The 17336-nt window shown below is 45.9% G+C and overlaps 1 protein-coding gene across 4 annotated transcripts in view; it reads left to right on the plus strand.

The window, feature by feature from the left end:
• Positions 1 to 17336, plus strand: part of LOC112640446 (CREB binding protein) — a 126630-nt gene that overhangs the window by 100600 nt on the left and 8694 nt on the right. For 3 of the 4 annotated variants that reach the window (XM_049110961.1, XM_049110962.1, XM_049110963.1), the window contains 9 exons: positions 4118 to 4228; positions 5638 to 5694; positions 8659 to 8736; positions 9030 to 9097; positions 13019 to 13169; positions 13682 to 13828; positions 14513 to 14626; positions 15761 to 15926; positions 16196 to 16363. In XM_049110961.1, the coding sequence (XP_048966918.1) occupies positions 4118 to 4228; positions 5638 to 5694; positions 8659 to 8736; positions 9030 to 9097; positions 13019 to 13169; positions 13682 to 13828; positions 14513 to 14626; positions 15761 to 15926; positions 16196 to 16363 (1060 nt within the window). The remainder of the gene's footprint in view (positions 1 to 4117; positions 4229 to 5637; positions 5695 to 8658; positions 8737 to 9029; positions 9098 to 13018; positions 13170 to 13681; positions 13829 to 14512; positions 14627 to 15760; positions 15927 to 16195; positions 16364 to 17336) is intronic. The other variant, XM_025416705.3, reaches the window with a different exon arrangement.

Raw genomic sequence — 17336 nt, forward strand, 5'->3', positions numbered from 1 at the left:
AAGCGTTACTAACAATAATTAGTAACTCCCATCAAAATCCTACTTAAAAAAAGGGAGAAAGAACTGTTGACCTAAAAATGTCTCAAGGAGAGATTTCTAACCCTGCCCAGCCCACGTGTCCTGGCACCATGACAGAGTGAGATGCTGCTGCTCATTCTAGGGAATGAGAGTGTGGCCTGTACCCCTGTCCTAAAAATACGTTAACCCCTGGAATTAAGTTCCTGTCTTAGCTTCCCCTTCCATCAGTAGGAGTGTTTGAAGAGACAAAGTTTAAGATGATACCACAATCCCTTTGTGATAGAATCACTCCTGCAATAACAAGTGCTGCTCTGGAGGCTCTAGCCCCTCCCCATGACGTTCAGCCCATCCCATAAGGTATCGAGTTTAACCTTCTTGTTCTTGATCCGGGCACAATAACTCCTTCCCTGACAACCTCAGTTGTCATTTTCCATGAAATAACGAACAGGAATTCACTTTGGAAACTGTTAGGTGCCAAGCAAAATAAAGTCATGAAATTTCAAGACAACAGATTTCACTTAACTATTCCCTGAAAAATGTCCTTGCTACTGGATGCCTGGCATGGTTTGGGTCTAGAAGGAAGAACAGAGAGCAGGTTGTTTGCCAGCATTTCTAAAGTTTTGGGGCCTTTTCTGACTGTTAGTCTCACTGTTCCTGGGTCTGTTGGGACCCTGCCTTTGCTGATTTGCACAGATTTTTGGCCGTTTTTAAGTGGGGAGCAGTTGACTTGAGTAGGATCAGGGTACACTACTGCTCTCTTAACAGGTTATTCTTGGAGTGCAAACAAAAGATTGTTTTGAAAGTTTTGAGATGTCCAGTTGTCATTTTGTGTAGAATTTTATCTTACTGAACAAAAGTAATATATTTTTCTTACATTAGAGACATCAATAAAGGAATTCTTTTGTATTAATGATACATATTTAAAAATGTAAGCATACTGCCCCTTAGCTGAATCTTTCAAGGTACGTGCTTCCTAGAATACTATACTTGGAGAGATTAACGTGCTGTGATGCTAAGAAAGCAGTGGCCTAAGTACAACGAGCATCCTAACTGCTTACACTTTTATTCGCATCTTTGATTTAGGAACACTGGTGTTCTCATGCATAACTGTTTTGGTGCTTATGGTCCTAAACTTTTGGGGCACTTCAAACAATAGAAAATCCCACAGGCCATTTAAACAAGTGAAACTAATATATAAACTAGCATATGAGTACATTTTCACTTGTTTCCTTGCTTTGAAAATTTGATAGTAACTCATGTTGGGAAACTGTTATATAGATTTTCCAGATACTATCTTTAGATATCCCAGTTATTTGTATATACTGATATGGTACTTAAAACAATCTGCATTTGAAAATTTACTCCATATATTAAATTACCCTTACAGATTGAACTATGCAGTTACATCGTGCTAACTTAGGTACCCAGATGTACACCATCATCGGATTATGTGAAGTATTTCTCCTTTGCAATTCCATATTCATCAGATTGCTTCTTTCACCCAAGGCATAATATCAGCAAGGCTCTTAAGATTGAAAAGTGACTTTCTAAACCATTCCATATTTTTAGGGTGAATAAAGTTTGGACTAGGTAATAATGTGGGGACAGTCTGGCATTCTCATCTGGGCTATTTCAGCAGATTTGACTAGTGGGTGGCTGTGCCCCTTCTCCAGACTGGCACCACCTCTTAGTTGGGCACTGCAAGGAAGCTTGGGCCTTCCCCTCCCCTTCTCGATTCTCTCATGTCGGCTTGCTTTGGGACAGGCACTAGAGCCATGTTAACTCTCTCTCTGCCTCCCACTTTCTGACCTCGGGGTTCTTTGCAGATGAGAGCTGGTTACATGCAGAGCGTAGGCTTCTGCTGCCTCTCCAGGGCCTGCCCTTGAGCCATCAGTGCTTCTTTCTGGGCCAGTATCCTCCACTAGAAAGTGGTGGGCTTATGATTCTTGTTTCCTGGATGTTGCTGGACTTGATGGCCTGCTTGAATAAACGCTAAGAGATTGTCCAGGATTTTAAAGCCATTTTGCCTCACATTTAATTATCGTGGTGATTTCATTTCTAGATGAGTTCAGCTTTTTGCTTGCCAGCAGTGGCTATACATTTGGCCATAAAATAATTGGAACACTCAAAGTCCAATTTTTATTTTCAAAAGGGAAACACTTGGTGGTGAGGGGGGATATCTTTTTTGCATATTGCTCTAGTCGCCCCTCTATTGGTTTATAGTTTCTGTACTTTAATTCTTTCATGCCAGTGATGATCACGCCCTCCTGCACATGGAAATTCTTTTTACCACATGATTTCAAGGCTCCAAACAAATATTTACAAAATAGTGAATAGCCAGTTGATTCAGGAAAAGAACATATAGATACAGATATATTTAAACAGTAATGTTTATCAGCTTGTTCCTGGTCAGAGTTTTTTATCTTGGTAGAATTCATTGATTGAATCGTCCTAAATAAACTGATTCCAGGGATAAACTTTGATTAATCCAGTGGCTACCCACAGTGAATCTGTCATGTTCCTCCTCAACAAACTATAAGATTGGATCATTTTGAGATGGATGCATGCTTTAAAGTTCTGTGCTTTTAATCACCTCTGTGTGTTTAGTCAGAGAAGTACAGCAGACAAAATGCTCAGTGTGTTTACATAAGGCTAGATTAGAACTTGAGGGGGACTGACCTAGCAGTGATGGAGATAGCCGACCAGGCAGGGGCCTGAGCCTCTGTCTTTTGCAGCCGTGTGTGCGCGTGCGTGAGTGACCCTGCAAGCTGCCGCGTCCCCTGCGCGTGTCCATGCGGTGTGGCGCTCCAAGTCTTGTCACAGTGTCTTTAACACTAATCCTCGTGGCATCTTGTAGATGTAGTTTTGAGCACTAAAACCGCATTTGATTGTGCTGCTGCCACTACCTTATACTCCTCCTTTCCGCTTGTATAATTCACCTCCATTCGGCTTGTTTATTTTTACAGTATTCCTGTGTGCCCATCTTGTTTTATGCAGCATCAGCCTGCATTTTTGTTGATTTCTCATGCGTGTCCTTTCCAAACATTTAATAGTTTTTAATTATTCTTATTTGATAGCTTGAGCCCAGGCTCCATATTATCTTTCAAGAAATTCGGGTGATGGATAATTTCTCAAATGCAGATTGTGCTTTAAAACATCAGCTCTCTAAATTTGCTTAACTTGGATTGTCACCAAGTCAGAGCAGTTAATCACTGAGGATCTCAGATTGGTGAACGATTGGTCCCAGTACCAAAAAGTTTAAACCAAAGCTTAGAATTGAAATTTGAAAGTCTTTAAGATTGTTCATGGATTTACATATATTGTATTGCTTATACAATATATCACAGTTCTTTTTCTCTATACATTCGTACTGATAAATGGCTGGAAAGTCTTTGACCCTGACTGCATTTCTGTTAAATGTTTGTCTAGAATATGGATTTGGTTTCATTTGTATTATAACCCAATTAACTAAGTGATTAACATGAGAAAAATAACAGGAAAAAATTAAAACCAGTTCTGCGTGCTCAACATCTCAACATTTTCAGTACCTTTAAGATCTGGCCTAATACCGGAAATAAAATCTGTGAATTGCTGTCGAGCATAAATTTTCCGTTTTGAAAAATAATTGCTTTTTAAGGCCTTTGTCAGACGGTTTTATTCAAAGTAAATTTTTTCCATCGCAAACCCTGGAGTTATATTTGATTTTCTTTAATAACAAAAGTCAAACTCCTAAATTGAGGCTCCTTGCGATTATAGTATTAACAACTCCTTGAAAACATTTGCATCTCGGAGCTGGCCCGAGCCCAGCCGTTGTTAGCGATGATGGCCTGTGATGTGTGCAGTGAGACCGAATGCTAATCAAGCTTTGCCTTGGCTTTCTGCTCTGTGTTGTCTCGGTGTTTGCGTCTTACCTCTATGTCTGTGCTATCTGTTCCCTTCCCTGTTCTCTAATCCTGCCCTACCCCACCTGCCCCTGTTCCTTCCATTGTCCTCACTGACCCATCAATCAACCAACAACGCCCCCCCTTCGTCGTGGTGATCTGCCCTGCTCTGATTGGTGGCTTCGTTGCTTGGGTGGCTGTGTGTTATGATGGACCAGTTCACCCAAGTATGGCCTTCTTGCTGACAGGTATCATTTCTGTGAGAAGTGTTTCACAGAGATCCAGGGGGAGAATGTTACCCTGGGTGACGACCCTTCACAGCCCCAGACGTAAGTACTATTCCTGTCATTTTTCTGGGGGTTGACTCTTAATTGTTTTTTTCCTCTTGCCCATGATTAGAAGGGAAGCACCTCCACCATTCTGACTTTTGTGTAGCACATTTTTTCATACTCACTACACCCACATTCATACTTCAGAATGTAGCTGTTTAGCTGAACACCAGGGCCACCTCCACATTCTTCCCTCCTCTTAAGGCCGTGATGCTGTACCCCCCACTATAGTTCACTGGTCTCTCTCGACCTTACTCTGTCTCTTCCTTTAAAACACTTGCTTTTTCCTGGTGGGTCCTCCTCCATTTAGGGAAACTGTAATTTCCAGTTACACTTCAGAAGCTAGTTTACCCTTTTGACAGAACTGATGGTAGCAAAAAAATGAATCTTGTATACATACCCCATCTTTACCATTCATTCAATCTTCTACTGAAACCCCTGTCCTTTAAGCCGCCAGAGCCTGTCCTAGAACACAGACCATGAGCTCCCAAAGTGGAAATCTGTCTCTTTTGTTGCTGGAGCTGTGGCTCTTGCTTACTCATTGCAGCATGCACAGGACGAGTTGGTTCATTCATTCCTTCACTGAATCCACTTTTGAATGGTCAGATAGTCAGAAAAAGCAAATCCACCAGTTGAATGGTCAACTCATTTATAAGCTTGAGATACCAAAAACCGGCCAGCCACTCTGTCTACCCAGGACTGCCAGCATTTCATGGTTCTCTTTTTTCCTGACTCTGCCATGCTTCCTGCCATGCTGGGAAGCCTTCTGGTGTGAATGTCCCTTCACACGAGGCGGGAAGACTTCCCACCAGAGCAGGAGCCAAGTGTACAACATGGACTCTGCACTCTGAGTTTACTTTTCCAAACACAGCACAAGCTTAGGATCCTGACACAAATGAAATGACTAAAATTCTACATACTCAATTTACTTTTATATCCCTGTAATCTTTATTCCTTGGTCTAGTTGTGTGATTGATCATTGGATTATTCAGTTCTGTGAATCAGAAATAATTCACATTTCACTTTATCATAACAAAAGGACAGTATTACCAATTATCAGTCAGATCCAAGAGCCATTCACCATACAGATTTGATTGAAAATTTGTAGGTTTGGATCTCAACACAATTTTGCCATCATATTTTGACTAGTCTTAATTAAACCTCATAGTGCTGGTGATAGTTGGGAGGAAATATTCCAAATCAGATAGAGAAAAACAGATGGTACTGCTTCCTGTAGAGATAAATTTTATATGTTCATGCCATCATTATATCTACTTGAGATTTCAGCTGACTACTTATTTTTTATTTGAAAAACTAGTTACAAAATAATATCCCACAGACCCTGTGGTTTATACTCAGCAAATAAATTTAATTAACATTTTTTCTTTTCTTTTTTTTTTTTAAACAAGGACAATTTCAAAGGATCAATTTGAAAAGAAGAAAAATGATACCTTAGATCCTGAACCGTGAGTAGATAGAGATTTCTTTCTGACTTTTGGATTTTAGTTTCTGATGGAGAAAATCCCTCCTTATGACAAGCCTGCAGGAAAAGGCACTCTTGGAACCTTGGAAATATGTTGCCCTGGGTGGGATTTCCTGTATGAACTTATTTCAGATACGGGTTCTTTTTTAACTCAAGATATGTATGTCTCTATAGCATGCTTTCCGGTTACTGAATTTTAATAGTGATACGATTAGGTGGATGTTCTGGTTCTGTCAGAACCTCTCTGATAAATTGGTCATCATCGTTATTGAGAAACTGCTTAATATTTAGTGTGACTCTTTAGAGATTAAAGGTAGAACTATTTGGTGGAGGAGGGCTGATCTCACTTAAAGGGAAATTTCACAAAGAAAACCTCTTGAGAATGATTCTATGACAATAAACAACAGGAAGCAGTGAACATGCACTGTTTGCAGTTTGCTTTGTAGATCATCCCTAAAGAGGTTTCAGAGCTCCCTCCATATGGTGGTCCCTCCAGGCCCCGAAGCCAAGTCCTGAGAACACCCCAGTGTGTGTAGATGCCCATTGTGTTCTGTCACTTTGGTGTGGTAAGCACAGGCTCCAGCACCATGGGATGTTTGGGTACCGAGAAACAGGTCCTTCCCCCGCCCTCCTGGCACCCCAGCTTTGGGGAGACTAGATGCTGCAGTGGAAGACACAGACTTTCCACCAGGACCTCATTTTGAGCTCATTTAGATTTTCCCAGCCTCAGTGCCCAGGTGTTAGGGGAGCTCTGGCCTTAGCAAAGTGTGCCTGGTACATACATCTTTCCTGACCAGTGGGTTGTCTCTCCTGATTGTCCCATGTCCCTGTTTGCATTATATACCCCCTACACAGTTTTTCAGTTTCATTATAGTTTATGTTCACCTTTTAATTTCAAAATAGAGTACGTTGAAATACTAGGTGCCCACAGCAGGGAATACGCAGATGAATGAGGGGGCTCTATTTGTCTTCTAGTAGGAGAGATGGATGGATCATAGCACACATAGCAAGGTGTTCCAGAGATGGGGGGCTCTGGCCTGTGCCAAGGGGCATCCTGCAGAAGGGGACACTCACCTGGCAGCAGGAGTTGGGACTGTCAGCCCGAGTGCTTGGTGGGCATGGACCGTGGGTGGGGCCCCAGGGGATGAGCAAGCAGAGGGTCCTGGGGGAAGGGCCATGCAAGCTGCTCTTTGCCATGTAGATTTCCTCCTATGTGTCTGGGGAGGTATTGAAGGACTTCATTGGTTTCTGTTATGGAAAGATCATCCTAGATCTCTGGGGTGGATTTATCAGGCAAAGAAACATCTTTGATTCCTAGTAGGGAAGCTAGTTAGGAGACCCAGAGCAACAACTCAAGCAGGAAGTAGAAGCTTGACCTAAATAGAGAAGGGCCTCTTGGGACAGGAAGCTGCACTGTGGGGTGAGGAAAGAGCTGACCTGGGTGGCCACTGAGATACTCCTGCAAGAACAGGGGACATGAGGGTGGTAGCTGGGCACTTGGTTAATAAAAGTTTGGGGAGCAGAGTTTGAAATTCAAAATTGATAGAGTCTAGTCTAGAACTTTTTTTTTTTTTTGATAGTTCTTTTCCTCGACATAGGAAAGAATTGAGAGTATCTATGGGAGGGGGGCACAGAAACAGGAGGAGGTGTTGCCTGCTGACCCTTTAAATTCCTAACACAGAGAATGGGCTCCGTTGCTGAGGTTTCAGAGGAGGAGCTGGTTGGAGGTGAAGCAGCACTAGAGGAAGGAGCAAGGTCCCGAGCAGAGTAGCCACCATGTGGGGCGGGCGTGGGAGCGGGCAGCAGTACGGGACTGCTGGAGAGTGCTAGCAGGACTGTGAATTAGGCAGCAGTGCTGCTGTTGTACACAGTTGTGCACATATGTGTCCTTTCTCCCTGCTGATCAAACAGGAATAGTAGAGAAGGGGGACAGGAGTTGGCTGGATCTATGGTTGAGGGCTTGTCAGCAGGGGCAATGGAAAGATGGGGGCACAGGACTCAGGGCGGTGGCGAGAGTGTACGTCAGGTGACTGGGCTCAGCACTGGGGCTGATAGGAAGAGCCAGAACTCAGCAGAGTTTGGGGGAAGTATGCTACTTTCTGGTCCCTTAAGCCTTCTGTGAGGCACGTAAGTTGTGGTGCTGGTTAAGGTGGTGATTGAAAAAAATAGGTTTTGACATACATGCATGTTGGCAACTAAGGTTCCTGGGAGAGGTAACAAGGCCCAAGTGAGACATAGTGCAGGCTGCGACGGAGGGCGAGCTGCACTGCACACCCTGCTCTCCACTAGATGTTTACATGAATAAAGACCCGCATTTACCGGTCAGCTTGATGCTTCCCACCTTTGTAACTGACTCAGAACAGGTGCTTCCTGTGCCTAGGCTTACAAGCAAGTGTTTCTGGCACCTGGAAGCATTATTCTGTTATTTGAGGCAGTTTAGGCATGTGCAGTCACCTGGAGCAAACACTGGCCTTAAAAAACGTGTAGTAGCATCAGAAATACTGGCCTGTAAAATAATACTTCTAACATAGCAATTTTTTGAAGTTTCATTTTTGGTTGTAAAGGAGATTGGGAGAAACAAGGGATAGGCATTTGTACAGAGAAATGGAGGATGTCTGCTTTCTCACAGAAAGTGTCATACTGATGTGTTTTTAAGACCCAGTAGAAAAAAAAAAAAAAGACCCGGTAGAAGAAGGGATGCCTGGCTGACTCAGTCAGTAGAGCACACGACTTGATCTCAGAGTCATTCAAGCCCCTTGTTGGGTGTAGAGCTTATTTCAGAAGAAAAAATAAGGTAAAATGCGGCTGAATAAACCAATGTGGCATTAACGCCACAGATACAGGAAGTGATCCAGAGGCCGAGGTGTGAACACAGTATACAAGCTCCTACAGATGACCCCCTCGTGTGCTTCTGTGTGCGTTAGAGCGCACTCTCTTTGTCTTCCAGTTTTGTCGATTGCAAGGAGTGCGGCCGGAAGATGCATCAGATTTGTGTGCTACACTATGACATCATTTGGCCTTCAGGGTGAGTAATTTCCTGGTGATTTCCTGTGATCTTGGGGAAGGGAAAGCATTTCTGCCTGGAGTGGAGGGAGGGGCCTGCTGTCAGCAAGGGCTCTGTAGGGAAGCCAGGTGGCAGCGGGTCTCTGTTTACTTACATCCTCAGTATTTGCCTGCTTTGGGGATCATAGACTCCAAGCAGGCTGCCCCTTCACTTGCAAAGAATGATGCTAGTGAAGCGCTTCAGAGCTGCGTGTCACTGGTTTGGCAACACAGACTATTTTATACAATCTGATCGCACCCATTCTTTTTTTGCAGCTTTGTGTGTGACAACTGTTTGAAGAAAACTGGCAGAACTCGGAAAGAAAACAAGTTCAGTGCTAAGAGTAAGTTGTGGAAGGGCTTCTGTCTCCCTGTGTGCATGTGAGGGGCCTGTCCCCTTCCTGGTCTTCCTTGTGCTCCTCTCAGCATGCGGCCGTGGGGCTCACTTGCCTGAGGCTCTGTACTGTGAGTTCATTTTTGAGTACTGTGGACTTGTCTAGTCTTGCCAGTGGAATCATTGGGGTTGATCTTTATATGAAAACTAGCTTTATGATCAGTTAATGTTTTAGATGAAAGTTTAGAAATCTCAGATACATCGTTAAACTTTGTAAATTCTGAGAGAGAAAATTTGTCAGCAGATCTTTTTCAAATAGCTCAGAAAAAAGACACACACACACTCCCAACACACACATAGAAATACACAGACCCCACTCTGAAATCCTGTTTGACCAGCATGTTCAGCCCTGTGCACATGTGTGGCAGCTGCTTGCCCATCACCTGGCGTGGCCCTCAGCCTGCTGGGAGTTGGCCACCACCAGCCGGGGCTGCAGAGCCTGGTCTGCCCGAGGACATGTGAGTGTTGCTGCTGCATTTAGGGCTGCTGGTTGGTGTCCGTTCCAAGTAGAGAGCAGCCTGTTGCTACATCAGGTAACACATCCTCAGTAGTCTTGACTCTTTTAGAGATAGCATTCTTTTCAGATGCGTACAATATATGATCTTTGTCAACTTGGTTCTCAGGGACTAGGGGACCACCTTCTGCAGCATGACGTCCCTGAGCTATCCTTGGCTGAGTTCACAGCAACCCCAAGTAAGAGCGCCTCCTACAGTGGAGCCTTTACAACTCACTTGCCCAGTGCTTTCTGTAGCTCTCACCCTCGCTAGCAGGACAGTTGACTAGCTCACTGTTCTAAGTGTCCCCAGCAGGAACCAGGCCATGTGAGGAGCAGGGAGCAGAAGCGAGATGGGATGGAGAGAGAGTTCCCACACCAGGCAAGGAAAGGAGGGGAGCAGGCAAGGAGGAAGCCACTTTGGGCTTCCAAGCTATTGCTAATTCAGGGCCAGACTTTCGTTACCAAAATCCAGTTATCCTATAATTTAAGCTCACTCTTGTAAAACCTTTTGAAATGCTGATGAACTCACGAACTATCGTAATACTTCTCTTCAGATCGGGGTTTCTCAAGTGAGCCACCATTGACATTCAGGGCCAGATAATTCTTTGTTTTAAGGATGGTCCTATGCTTTGTAGAATTTTAAGAGCATTTCTGGCTGCTACCCACTAAATAACCAGTAATACTACCCCTGCTCTCATGAGTGGTGACCACAGAAATGTCTCCACATATTGCCAGATGTTCCTCTGGCGGGGCATAGTAGCTCCCAGGTGAGATCACTAAAGCAGTCAGCAACCTAGAAGCACTTTACTGGGCCAGAGCTTCATGACCAGGGCACAGTTGCTAGGAGAGGTGGGTCTAGGTAGGAGAGCAGTTGCAGCTGGTGGTGGATGGGGGCAGAAAAACCCAAGAGCAGGCTTGCGATGTGAGCCTTAGGGATGAAGATGTACAAGACTCACTGAAGAAGATAACCTTGGATGTCCAGCCACCCGTCACCATTGGTGTGGTCATGTGGGCACAGCCTTTGTCAGAGTCTGTAGGCCACAAAGGACGGACCACCTCATTTGCATTTGTACAAGCCCTGTACTGCTGATGAGCCAGCAAAGGACAGTCTCCCCCACCCCTGCCCCTCCCTGCCTGACACCCTGCACCTGGCCCAGCCCATTGGCCCACGAGAGAGGCTTCAGAGTCAGAGTCCCCGTGTTGGCTTGTGAGAAGCCTCCCTGGAGACAGACAGCCCCTTGGAAAGCAAAAGGCCGCAGGGTTTGATCACATAAAGGGGCAGAAAAGACCCCCTCATGTGCTGTGGGTGAAAACACACGTTGAAAGCTTGGATGGAAGGGGAACCACAAACTAGAGAGTTTGTCTTAAGACTTCACAGTTGCACTTCTGTGCACGTGTCCCACAGAATTGTCTGTATATGCACGTGAAGGTGTTTATAAGGACAGCCCCTGCCGCATAAGGAGGAGCCACAGGACGTGAGAGCCAGCAGCAGCTGGCCACTCTGGAAAACTGGAAAGTGTAGCAGAACAAGGCAGAGCTGTGTGCGACAGACATGAGGGGCATGATGCCCTTTGAAATCGTTCTGCGGGGATGTCTACGCACAAGCATATTCTCTTTGCCACAGGATCAACTGCACTCTTGCATCTCTGAGCATCTGCTCTTCTGGGGGCCCCGGGGAGGGGGGCCTCTCCAGCCCTCCCTTCCTTCCCTCCCTCCTTCCCTCCCTCTTTCCCTCCCTTCCTTCCTTCCTTCTTTCCTTCCTTCCTCTTTCCGTATTTTTAAAGTTTTTATTTATTTATTCATGAGAGACATAGAGAAAGGCAGAGACCTAGGCAGAGGGAGAAGCAGGCTCCCCATAGGGAGCCCAAGGACAGACAAAATCCCGGAACTCCGGGATCACGCCCTGAGCTGAAGGCAGACACTCAACTGCTGAGCCACCCAGGTGTCCCTTCCGCCCCTTCACATCGCTCGGTTCAGTGCCTAAACAAGGTTGTCACGTGTGGTCTCATTTAAAGGTTTTTGTTTTTTTGTTTTTTTGTTTTTGTTTTTGTTTTTGGTACAGTAATTCAGGTGATTTGAAGAAAAAAGTAAAGACCTAATTTTAAAGGTTTATACTTCTGTTTTCTATTTGAAAATCAGTGTGTAGGATCCTATGTTGACAAAAAAAAGGGTAGACCATGGCAGGGTGGGCCTTCTTAGCTGGATCCTGCCTTTTGGGATCAGAAACCACCTTGTGAGGAGACCCAGACTTGCTCAGCGATGGCATTGGTGGAGGTGGGGGTGCCCACAGGGGTGAGAATGTGAGGGTCTCCTCCAGGGGCTGCTCCTGGGGTAGATGGACATGATGGCCCATGGGCCCCTGTGGAGGATGCACCTTCGTCCAGGTGTGAAATCCATCATAAATCCACTTTTCCCATTTTTATAGCTTTTCAAGTTTTTATTTTCTTGTGGGGTGTTTATTTCATTTTCACAGTAGTGTTTTCTTTTGAAGTCCCTTGTATGCAAGTATAACATACCAAAAAACTCTGCTCTTGGTATGTTAATTGCAGAAAAATAGAATTTAGAAAGTCTACATTTTCCAGGTATTCCTTGACTTCAGTTAAGGAATCTAAGGAAATCCCAAATAGCTCTTTTAAAATATTTCTCATTCATGTAGTATTTAAAAGTCAGTAAATATAAAGAAGGAAATGCTTTTAAAACCCCATAACTGTGAATAATCACTGTTAACTTCTGTAGCTTTTCCTTCTAGTCTTTTTCCCTTGTGTGAAGTTTTTATTCTGTGGCCAATGTTTTATCTCTTGGGGTAGCTTGCTGGACAAGTCCTGTCACGGGGGCCACACTTGGGGGATCCTTGGGAGAGGGGATCCAGGGCTAAAGCGAATTCTGATGCTGTATGAGTTCTTGCCTGGGATGAGATCCCAAGGCTGCCTGCCCCCACTCCTCTGAGCTGGGCAGGAAAGGAGAGTTCCACAGCACGGATTCTGGCTGTGAGCACAGCTGTGACACCAAGGAGCCACATGGGGGCGCCTGGGGCCAGGTCGCGGCATGGCCCCTGTGTCTGGCTCCATCCGCTTTACCCGACAGCCCTCTGTCTGCCTTTGTGGCTCTTCTGACCTTGCAGCTAAAAAACAGTGGAAATATGAGGGCATTTAAATGACAGCAATCATCAGTGTGTGGGGTGCCCGAGATTCCAGAGCCCACCTTTCCCTTACAAAACACTTACCTCAGGACAACCGAGGTCCCTTCTGGATTTCGAAAACATTAATCCTTAGAAAATCAGATTGCACCAAAAGAGAAAGGTGGGTCCTGTGGCCTCAGCCACCTTCTCCATAGCCCATCTGAAGCCTCTTCACCTGCTTGTTCTGGACTTTCCAGGACTACAGACCACACGATTGGGCAACCACTTGGAAGACCGAGTCAACAAGTTTTTGCGACGACAGAATCATCCTGAAGCCGGGGAGGTGTTTGTCCGTGTGGTAGCCAGCTCAGACAAGACTGTGGAGGTCAAGCCTGGAATGAAGTCACGGTTTGTGTGCAGATGTCATGCTATTTTGTGAAGCGCTCTTTGAGGGGTCCCATAACTGGTTAACAAAAGCCCACTTTCTGGCAAGGCTTTAGAGTTTGTATAATTCTGGGCAGCTGGCTGGCTCAGTCAGTAGCACATGTGACTTTTGATCTTGGGATTGGAAGTTCGAGCCCTATATTGGGTATAGAGATTACTAAAAAAATAAGCTTAGAGTTTGTATAATTTAAAGGTTTTTCAGCATGTGATGTATAGTCAGCCCTTCTCTCAGTATTCCATAATCATCAGGGGAGGTAGAATTCCTGGCTGAGCAAGACTGTGTCATAAAAATAGGGTCACAGCCCCAAGCTGCCAAAGGCCAGGCTGGTGGGCAGAGCTCTGGGCCAGCAGGCAGCAGAGGTGAGCAGGCCTTCAGCTTCTCTGTACTGAGTGGGTTTAGAGCAGCAGGTCTCGTTTATCAGGCACCTTGTAGAACAATGACACGTGCAAACCTCAGGCTCTGACTTTTATTTCAGGTTTGTGGATTCTGGGGAAATGTCTGAATCTTTCCCATATCGAACCAAAGCACTCTTTGCTTTTGAGGAAATTGATGGAGTGGATGTGTGCTTCTTCGGGATGCATGTGCAAGAGTATGGCTCTGATTGCCCCCCTCCGAACACAAGGTAGCCTACCCCCTCCCCCCATCGGGTGCATGTCACTGGGCCTGTGGTGTTGCTGCAGACCAAACCCTGAAGTGTCTCAGAGAACCTGTGTGCCCCAGAACTGGGTTTAAATCAAATAAGCCACACCTAACCAACCAGACTAGTTTAGTTTTCAACTAAGCCAGTGAGTAATGAAGGGTTTTGGTGACTGTTTAAAGCATGTTTTGTGAGGACTCATGGGTTCCAGTCCTGGTCTTGCTGTTGTCCGTCTTACCGGGGGCAGGTAGACCTACAGAGAAGGGGTTGGGGATCATCCTGTGGGCCCAAGTGTTGTAAAAACGAAGTGCCTCTTCCAAGAGTTATTTCAAGTTTGGTCAAGAATCCAGGTGAGAGGGAATTGGTAGAGGCTTTTCTTAGTTGGCCCTGGCCTTTCCATGGCTCTCCCCTTCCTCTCTCCTAATCCTTTTTTTTTTCTTTTTTTTTTTTTTCTTTTTTTTGCGATCCATTGCTTTTGGTCAGGGATGAGATCGTTTATTCATGCGCACTGGCAGTTGGTGATGAGAGTTTTCTTATGTCTTGTTTATGGGCAGTGTAAATGCTACGAAAACAATTTATTTCTAGAGGGTTTTTTGGATGTTGATGTTTGGTTTCAAGTTTGGAGGATACCCCAAACTTGAATTAATTTCTTCCCACCTGCTTCTCCAGGCGTGTGTACATATCTTATCTGGACAGTATTCATTTCTTCCGGCCCCGATGCCTCCGGACAGCTGTTTACCACGAGATCCTTATTGGATACTTAGAGTATGTGAAGAAATTGGGGTGAGTTTAATCTAGATTATTCAGAACTAATAAAAATTCTATTTTTAATTTTCACTGTGTATTTTGTGAAATAACCAGAGTATGTTGTTGTTGTTTTTTTAAGTCGTTTTTTTATTCTGATGTCCTCAGATCAATTCAGAGGTCTCCCAAGCCCCCTCCTGGATGCTTTCTCAGGCTCCCCAGCAGAGCGCACATGTTTGCTCTGCCTTCTTTGCTCTTCTCATTTTTTTTCCTATTCTAGTCTTTCTGGTTTTTTTCTTTTTAAAAGTTTATTGAGGCATATTTTATGTACCATAAAATTTTCCTGTTTCAAGTGTACACCTCAGTGATTTTTAGTAACTTCGCTGAGCAGTGTGGCCATGGCCATGGCTGAAGTCTGTCTGGGAGCATTGTCCTCACCCCTACCCCCCAGTAGTAGGACCCACACCCATTTGTTGTTAATCCCTGTTTCACCTCTGCCCCTGGCAACCATTAATCTACTTTCCCTCTCTATAAATGTGCTTCTTCTGGGCATTTCATATGAATGGAATCCTGTGAGATACTGGTCTTTGCATCTGCTTTTCTTTCTGTTTCAGTGTTCTAGATCTGTCACATTCTTTCCCAAATTTGAAAAAGTTAAGAGGTATTTGACACATCTCTAACAGAGTGACAGGTTTATTTTGACTTTAGCTCCTTAGAGATAAATACCCAGCTGCCTTTCCATTGCCCAGGAAGTAGTAGTTAGGAAAAGAGGCACGTTCCTGGGCATAAGCCATTCCATGCCCCTGAGAGCCACGACTCCCAGGCTCTTTCCTGTGCTGACAGGGTTCCCTTGGAGCCTTGACCCCTGCCTGGCACATATACCCTGGGAGGGAGCATCTTAGGGCCAATGTCCGGGTGTGCCCTTGCACGTGGAGATTCGGCCTCACCCCCCACCCCATGCACCCCTCCCCTCCATGCTGGTTTGGAACTTGTCTAAGCATGTTCTATTTTGTTGCAAACATCGTGGTAATTTCTTTGTTTTCTTTTTTTTTTTTTTTTTTTTTCTAGTTATTTCTGTCGTTGCTTTGGTTCCTGCTCCTCAGTTCTTACTCTTTGGAAGCAGGGAGGCTTTCATCAGCACTTTGGTCTGAATTGTGTCTATGTATCCTGCAGGTATGTAACAGGACACATCTGGGCCTGCCCCCCAAGTGAAGGAGACGACTATATCTTCCATTGCCACCCCCCTGATCAGAAAATCCCCAAACCAAAGCGCCTGCAGGAGTGGTACAAGAAGATGCTGGACAAGGCGTTTGCAGAACGGATCATTCATGACTACAAGGTACCTGGGGTCGAAGCAGGGCGTGGCGGCTTGCTGGCTGTCTTCCTCTCGTGCTCGTGCCCGTTAGATCTGTATTCACCTGTGATGAGTAAAAAGCAAAGAGGATAAGTGTGAAGAGAAAGGATGTAGAAGCACCTCATCGGCAGTCCACCTAGATTTGTAGCTGGCAGTCTCAAAGTAGCCCTGTCCTCAGCCAGGCACGGCCCCTGCACCCCTCCCGGAGCACCACTCACTTCCCTCTTACCTGCTGTGCTTCCTTCACTCTCTAGGACATTTTCAAACAGGCAACTGAAGACAGGCTCACCAGTGCCAAGGAGCTGCCCTATTTTGAGGGTGACTTCTGGCCTAATGTGCTAGAGGAGAGCATTAAGGAGCTGGAGCAAGAAGAGGAGGAAAGGAAGAAGGAGGAGAGCACTGCGGCCAGTGAGACCACAGAGGTACAGAGACACTGGGGGCCCATCTGCGTGCCAGGGATGGACTCGCGCCTTTTTTGTCTGGTGGTATTTTCATATGTGCTCTCCGCTTGTCACCAGCTAGTACAGGTCGGGACTGGAGCTGGGGCACAGCCTACACCTTCTCCGTGTGGGCTGAGCTGAGATGTGGGTGCTTAGAGACACGTCACCTGGGAAAGGCAGATGGGAGGTGCTGGCTCTAGCATCTCTGAGTGGGGCAGGCAGGATAGAGGCACAGAGAGGTGAGAGAGGAGGGCAGCCTGCTAGGCAGCCCAGAGCAGACAGCCGGGTGCCCATGGTTAGCAGCCAGGCCACTAACTATAGATCTTCCCTGAGAAAGAAAACCCTCAGTTGCCAGGCCTCTTAATTTCATTTTGTCAGAAGCCAGCCCACCCCACCCAGCAGCCCTCCATCCGGCATTGCCGTGGTACACCCACCGGCTCGCCAAGTCCCACCTCGCATGGGCTCTGTGCTCAGCAATGTGGCGGTGAGCTAGAGAAGACTCCGTGCCTACCCTCATGGGGTGCCTGTTCTAGTAGGAAAAGCAAGTGCATCTTGAGACAGCGCTAGGAGCTGTAAGGAAACGGACACTGGTATGGGACGGGTGCACATGCTTCCAGCGGGGCCTGTTTGGGGAGGTGGCAGAGGCTGACCTGGTGAGAAGGAACCAGACAGTCCTGGGGGAAGAACTGCCAGCAGGAGGAGGAAACATGTGAGGACTCACATTGGGAGCAAGCGTGTTTTGCTCAGATGTCCAAGGAAGAGAGCATGGGGGTTTTGGTTAGGTTCAGCTACAGGAGCAACAGGGCGTATGTGCTATGTTGAGAGTAACAGCCGCAGAACTTGGGGTGGATCGTTAAAGTGTGCGAGGAAAGTCCTGGATCGGGGCTTCCTGCTGGGCCAGGGGCCTAAGAGCTGAGTCACTGCTGCTGCCTCTACCCAGGAGAGGAGGACGGTG

This window comes from Canis lupus, chromosome 6 (assembly GCF_003254725.2).
Source record: "Canis lupus dingo isolate Sandy chromosome 6, ASM325472v2, whole genome shotgun sequence".
In the NCBI taxonomy this organism is placed as follows: domain Eukaryota; kingdom Metazoa; phylum Chordata; class Mammalia; order Carnivora; family Canidae; genus Canis; species Canis lupus.